At 47.7% G+C, this 6,849-nt stretch overlaps 1 protein-coding gene across 1 annotated transcript in view; it reads right to left on the bottom strand.

Annotated features, from left to right (window-relative positions):
* Positions 1 to 6,849, bottom strand: part of PLCD3 (phospholipase C delta 3) — a 379,382-nt gene that overhangs the window by 122,245 nt on the left and 250,288 nt on the right. Inside the window, exon 4 of the mRNA XM_078645134.1 lies at positions 3,485 to 3,614. Coding sequence (XP_078501260.1) covers positions 3,485 to 3,614 — 130 coding nt within the window. The remainder of the gene's footprint in view (positions 1 to 3,484; positions 3,615 to 6,849) is intronic.

The following is a 6,849-nucleotide window of genomic DNA, read 5'->3' as shown; positions in this document are numbered from 1 at the left end:
ACTTTTCTTAAAACAATGCTTCAATGTTTTACATATTATAAACAGAAGGCTGGGTGTTCCTATAAAAGAAATTGTGGGTATGTGCTTGTGCACAGCCTCTAATTTAAATGAAAGGTTTAATTGGGGTAGGTAAGGTTTGATGTGCTCTGAGGTATCGCTCTTTGATCTTGAGCGTAGTTGAAGAAGATCGATGGATCAGCCCTGCACATTGGGTTGAATCCCCCTGTGCCCAATCTTTTGTCCTCTATTCGTAGAGGCAGGGTCGGATTTAAATCGGCGCCCATTTGCCTAATGCCTTTCCTCAAATCACTGCTTCAGTGTAATTGTATTAAAAAGAAGGAGGGGGCTTAAAAAAATGCACCCATTAGTTTACACTAGTGAAACACACCTAAAAACAAGTGAGGACACCTCTACTGAGGCCCCCTGCCCCGCTCAGTATGTGCATACATTAATGGGCCGGCCAGCGAGACAAAGGGAGTGATACCTCTGCCTGTTGCTAAACCGGGGGTGGGGGACCGGCGGTGTTGGTGGGCGGGGAGTGGTAATGAGTGCCCATCTTCCTGCTGAAAGGCCACTCAGCCACCCACTGGGCCGCTGGCTGTATTCAGAAAATAGAGACACCGCCCAAATCGGCCCCAGACTGCTCAAAAAAGCAGCCCACAGCAGGAACTCAGACACCGGCCCCTCGGGCATTTCCCGAATGCCCGCGTTACCAATCCGAGGCTGGATAGAGGGTTCAAAGTTTGTATAATATTCTGAAAGAAACAGTAGTTAATATTTGTAATCCAATACATTTTATGTAATGGACTTCAATTCAAACCATTGATATATAATTTTCAAATGCCATCATCATGATCCTTTCAATTTTCCAAAATCCAATTCATTTCGGGGGGGGAGGGGTAGCGCCTTCATCAGGGATCACTTGAACGATTAGGATAGCCTAAGTGAATCGATGGGGCATACAAGCGTTCGCCTCCTTGTCGAAGCTGAAAAAAAAGCTTCGGATTGAATTGAAGTCCATTACATAAAATGTATTGGATTACAAATATTGACTACAGTTTCTTTCAGTATATTATACAAACTTTGAACCCTCTATCGAATAGGGGTTCCTATAAAAGAGGGAATATTTTCTTCATAGTAAGAGGTAATACTTGAACAGAGTGCGGCCTTTCAAGACGTGTTTGAAGTGCACCCCCCAAAAGTTGGACAGGCCTCATTAGCAGAACCACATACGCTGATTCGTCAAAATGCTAGAGGTAGCAAAAAATGCATCCCACACCTCCTTCCCCAGTGACATCACAGGGCCGACTGCTTGTCCCATCTGTGCCTTTAACTGGCTCCTATTTGCTGCTGAGGAGCAGGCGAGGGGGGGTGAGGAGGGGAGCAGGGGAGGATGGGGGGGGCAAGGTTTGGAAACTGAGCAAGTGCGAATCTTTGTGTCATGCTCACTTTCTGTCCCTGCTGCTGTTGATTTCATGACCCCTGAGGCCAGGAGCAGTGAGCACAGTGTCAGGACTAGCTCAGAACAAGCCAAGTGTACGAGTTGCTGCCCAAGGCTGCACTTAATTGAAATCCATGAAGGGTCAATCAATTGGCAGAGAGGAGGAGAAGCCATACTCCAATGGGGAACTGAAAGATGTGTAAGAGAGGAGGGTGACAGAAAACAAGGAAGGTGTGGAAGTCAGGACAGAAAGGAGAGATGGAGCAAATTAAGTGAAAAGCAAAGTGTCTGAAAGACTCTAACGAAATGGGGAAAAGGAGCTGAAGTAAGAGACGGGTGGAGCAAATTTAAAGAAGAAGATACACAAAAGTATTAAAACTCTGGGTTTATGGAAACATTAGAAGAGGAGTATAAACTTTGAAGGAGTAAGGCAGGTATATAAAGGTACGTGCCTCTAAGAGACAAAAGCAAAGGCGGTGGTGGACGAGTGCCTTGAAGCAAATCCTAAATTAAACATTTCAACACACGTCGCCATTTATAATGCTTTGAAGTAAAATATGATCAGATTGGATTAAATCCGTGCAGTGAGATGAAATCTCACAGCACAGACGTGTACACAGGCACTTGAAAATAGTCCTATCCCTTGAAGCAAAGGTTAAGTGGTCGCGGAGGTGGGCGCCTTGAAGGGAGGATTAGAGGCTGTATGTAGAGAGCAGGCGCCTTGAAGCGAAGGATTAAAGGCTGGTACACAGGAGGTCCCTTGAAGCAAACGAATTAACGGCAGGGGCAGCGCCTTGAAGAGGAGGATTAGAGGCAGGTGGAGACAGGCGCCTTGAGGACGCTGGTGGGGAGCAGGAGCCGTCAAGAGGCCTGAATAGATGATTGAAGGTAGGTGTAGCACCTGGTGGAGAGCAGCAGCATTGATGGGATGCATTAGGGTTAAGTGGAGGGCGAGTTCCTTGAAGGGGAGGATTAGAGGTAGGTGGAGGGGGGCTGCCTGGAAGGAAGGATTCGAGGTAGCTTGAAGGTGGGTGGTAGGTGGAGAGCAGGCATCTTGAAGAGGGGGACTGGAGGCTGTTGGGGAGCCGGAGCCTTCAAGAGGCATGAATAGAAGATGGTAGGTGGAGCGCAGGCCCCTTGAAGCGGAGGATCAGCGGTAGGTGGAAAACAGGTGTCAATCAAGAGACTTAGGCAGGTGGATTGGCCGAGAGGGAGGTGGAGAGGAGATATCTTCAAGAGTGTGAAGAGGAGAGTGGGCGCCTTAAGAAGTCTGATGGGCGCAGTGCTTAGTTTGAGCCGGTGCTCGTAGGTGGGGCCCACCAGCATTCATTTTTGGAGACTCGCACTTATTTTTCCTCCAAAAACTGTTTTTACAGAGCATAAGAGAGAAAAACACTGAATGGAGGAGAAATTGGAAATACGGAAAAACAGTGACAAAGGAAGAAACTGAGATGAAAAAGAAGCTGCGAGAGTGAGATAAAGAGGCAGATAGTGTCTTGTGGTAGATTAAAAAGGAATCAAAACAGCAAAGCAGCCTTGGTATTTGGCACCCTGCCCTTCGACAGCACCAACCGCATGCTTTTTAGCAAAACTTGGACCGAGCACGTGTTTTTTCTACAAATTAGGCACTGTATGGGTGGCAATTATAAATATTCATGAGAAATTTAGAAATGGACAAAGGGTGACCAGAAAGCAGGGGGAATGTGCAAATATACGAAAGCAGACTTCAAAGAGGTGTGAAAAGTGTGCAAGAATTCAAAAATGGAGAGAAAGCAGTTATCACAGAAAAGTGGTAGGAGAAGAAAAGTGGTATCATAGATGGGTGAAGGTGTGCAGAATCCAGGCAATGCACACAGTACAGGTGCCTTATAGAAGTGGAAGGTTATAAGGACTCAAGCAATGTTGCAAGAAGAAGTGCTATGAAGGTTTGAAGGCTTCAGGAAAGGCAGGGAGAAGAGGTGACGCAGGTGCACAGCACTGCAGACAGGCAGGAGGGTAGGATGAAGGCAGGGAGATAGGACAGAAGACCGGGAGAACGGGTACCTTGAAGAGGCGGAAGGCATAGTCATCGTCCATGTCAATGTTGATCATCTTAAGCATGTTCTTGATCTCCTTGAAGCTCATCTTGTTGTCCTTGTTCTCATCAGCCTGATGCAGGTAGTCCCTGATCCAAATGCAGAGGAGTTAAGGAAAACGAACATACCAGCCGCACTGTCTTCTTGCACTGGACCTTGCACCTACCACCTCACCAAGCGTAGAGCACAGAGATTGTACAAGGCATCACAATGAATTCTTGAGGCACCTTTCTGGGGTGACCTCTGCTCAGATAGCTTCAGATGGAAATAATAGCTGCTAATAGTATATAGACAAAGATAAATGTATAAGAAAATGGAATGATCATATGCAGGATTGATACAGCCCTGGGACTATGTACCTCCTTGTCTGCATACCTCTCTATGTATGAGGCAGGTGTGCTCTGACCTGTATATGGCATAGCTTACATCTTAGTTCTATGTGCATCTTGTTCCATAAGGACACAACGCATTTCTGTTACAGTCACAGGATGGTCCGCGGGCATGTTTATCCCCTAAAGACGAAGAAATCACACATACACACCTGGTGGGTGTGATACTCTAGAGGCTAATTAACAAGTGCCTGTCACAGCAGGCCAAACTCACAACTGTACACAAACATAACTCTCTAGGAGGCCTGCTAAATCCACACTCATCCATGCTCCCCACATATACATTCTCTCCCTTCATGTGGTTGACACAAACTCATGGTGAGGTAACGCTCCATCCAGTGCTTAGTTTGAGCAAGTGGTTTCCAGCGCTTGGCACCGGCACTTAATGTACAAAGGCGGCACTTATGACAGTACACCACATGGTGGCGCTACTTGTCTAATTTGAGACAGCACACACACACAAACACACACCTGCACACACTCTCTCTCTCTCAGAGGTTTTAATTCACTATACATTAAAACTGTATAATACCTGATGCTCAGGCCTTTCTTATAGATTTAGGTTGTCTAAAATAGCCAAATTGTCACACTTGTAGGCGTGTGATGGTTAGTAGTTGTGCTGGTCTGGCATTTGCAGCGCTGGCAAGGGCCATAGGAGGTGCAAGCTGCAGTGACCTCCTAAGAAAGACCCTGGCTCTTACTTTCATACAAATTAAGCACTGGTTCAACCTCTCCTCCACCATGGGAAGGGGCACACCTCCTCCTTTCCTGGGGTACTATACACAGAGGTGTTATACACCTACTCTGGGAGGTATCTCTAAAAAGGGTAAGGCAACAACTAATAAGTGCATCTCCAGCTGGGTTCACCTATATGTTATTCCCAGCCAAGAATGTTTGTCAGGAAGACATTGGGACTTTAGCATTGGCCAGGGGCCAAAGTCTGTGGGAAGGTCCTACTCACTATCTGTGGTACGCCAGGGTCCTACCTATGATCCTGAACTTACCCTCCTAGGTTGGTAGCTGTGGGGATGTAAAAGTCCTCTGCATTGTAATGGATGTATACCCTTGCCCTGAGTGCCCCAACTGTATTAATGTCTGGATCCCTAATGCTTTGTTGTAATAGGCAAACACGGGTCATGCGTGTGCGCCATAACATAGGCTTCTTTCAGGGACTGACATGTTGTTTGACCGGGAGGGGTGTCTAAAGCGCTACCCTCATAGTGGTGAAAGGCTACGGCCTTTACCATGAGTTATGCAGCACAAGCGCAGTGGTGAAAACACACTGTGTAGTGATCAATAGAAGTCAACAGTTCCTTTTTACCTGTGTAACTATAGTGAGGCCTACAGGCCCACTCATTTAAAGTTCAGCTGCTGTGTGCTGAATTCACCCTTGGTCTACATCGGTTTGGTGTGAAGTGCAGCATAGTGCATGTGTGATATACATGTGCTGGGTGTATGGGTGCCTGAGAACAGTACAATACAGGGCTAATGCAGTACTGTGCAGTGCATGCATGTTATATGCATGTGCTGGGTGTATGTGTACCTGTGAGTGTTACAATACATGGCTGGGTTCCATTTTGTGCTTCAAGCATGAGGAGAGGAGATAAAGGAATCCCCCCAGACAGGATGTCTGCATTCTTGTAGGCTGGGTGGGACACACTGGAGAGAGGGTTGGCCAGGCTCCCCTGGTATACTTCAAAGGATGCTCTTTCATTCAGAGAGATGTCACAAGGAAGGAGTCTGGACACATCTCAGGTAGGAGTTGGGGATGATAAAAGAGTCATAAATAGTAGGGTTGAGGCCCCAGGCTAACCTTTTGATACACATATCACTGTAGCTGACATCCAGGTGTGTGTTCCTCATCACTCCCATAACCTGCACTGTGGAGCTACCAGCTTTGGAGTCACTGCTGCTGCAACAGGCTGCTTTCTGGAGGAAGAGAGGGTAGGGCAGTTGGCACTTCAAAACACTATAAGAAGGGGAACTTGATACCCTAAACATTTTTAACAGCCAAGCAGTCAGTCACGCTGTGTGAGCAGGAGAAGCTCTGAAAGACATCTGCCTGTGGTCAGGACTGATGGCCAAGGTCTGCTAGTATTCCAGCTGGGTGTGAAGATATCAACCAGGGAATTCAAGACCACCTGCCCTGGACACTGGATCACCAGCGCCTGCCTACTTACCAATGACGATAGTGTCCTGTGAGGGAGAGGAGAGCTTTGGAGGAAGCGAGGGCCAGTGGAGAATCCTGTTGAGTTGATTCCTTAGCGAGGTATGACGAATTAGCTGCTGCACTGATCAAGTCATTGCCCATATGCAGGGAAAGTTGGCAACCCGCTTTTGCCAGTGGAGGACAGCTATGAAGTGATTTGAGATTGTTTCTGAACTGAACAGGTTATCCCCTGTGTGCACTGAGGAACTGGAGACCTAGTAGGCCAGGAAGGGGCTTCTGTAAAGAGATTGTGTTACCGAGTGGACGGTAGTTTGTGGGCCGTGGAAAGCCTACAAGCCAATATGTCAGGAGGGGCGCCAAGAAACGACTGCCATTCTGAGTGGGCCATAGCCATTTGCAGAGGTGAGCCGGAGTCCTGGTATGCCAGGAGGGGCCACTGTGAAGAAATCTGCTGTGTCATTTGGGTCGGAGCCTGTGTGCAGTGAAGAGACGGTGACTCCTATTGCCAGAGGGGGCCACCGGGACTAAGCATGAATTGTGACCTGGTCAGGATTGTCACCGGAGGAGACATAGCTCATTTGAAGAGGTGTTCCGGAGACCAGGTATGCCAAGAGGGGCCACTGTGAAGAAATCTGCTGTGTCATTTGGGTCGGAGCCTGTGTGCAGTGGAGAGAAGGTGATCCTTATTGCCAGAGTGGGCCAGTGGGACTAAGCAAGAAGTGTGACCTGGTCAGGATTGTCACCGGAGGAGAGAGGCCTCTATGCTGACTACTA

This window comes from Lissotriton helveticus, chromosome 5_1 (assembly GCF_964261635.1).
Source record: "Lissotriton helveticus chromosome 5_1, aLisHel1.1, whole genome shotgun sequence".
Taxonomy (NCBI): Eukaryota; Metazoa; Chordata; class Amphibia; order Caudata; family Salamandridae; genus Lissotriton; species Lissotriton helveticus.
This window is presented reverse-complemented; position numbering and strand designations above follow the sequence as displayed.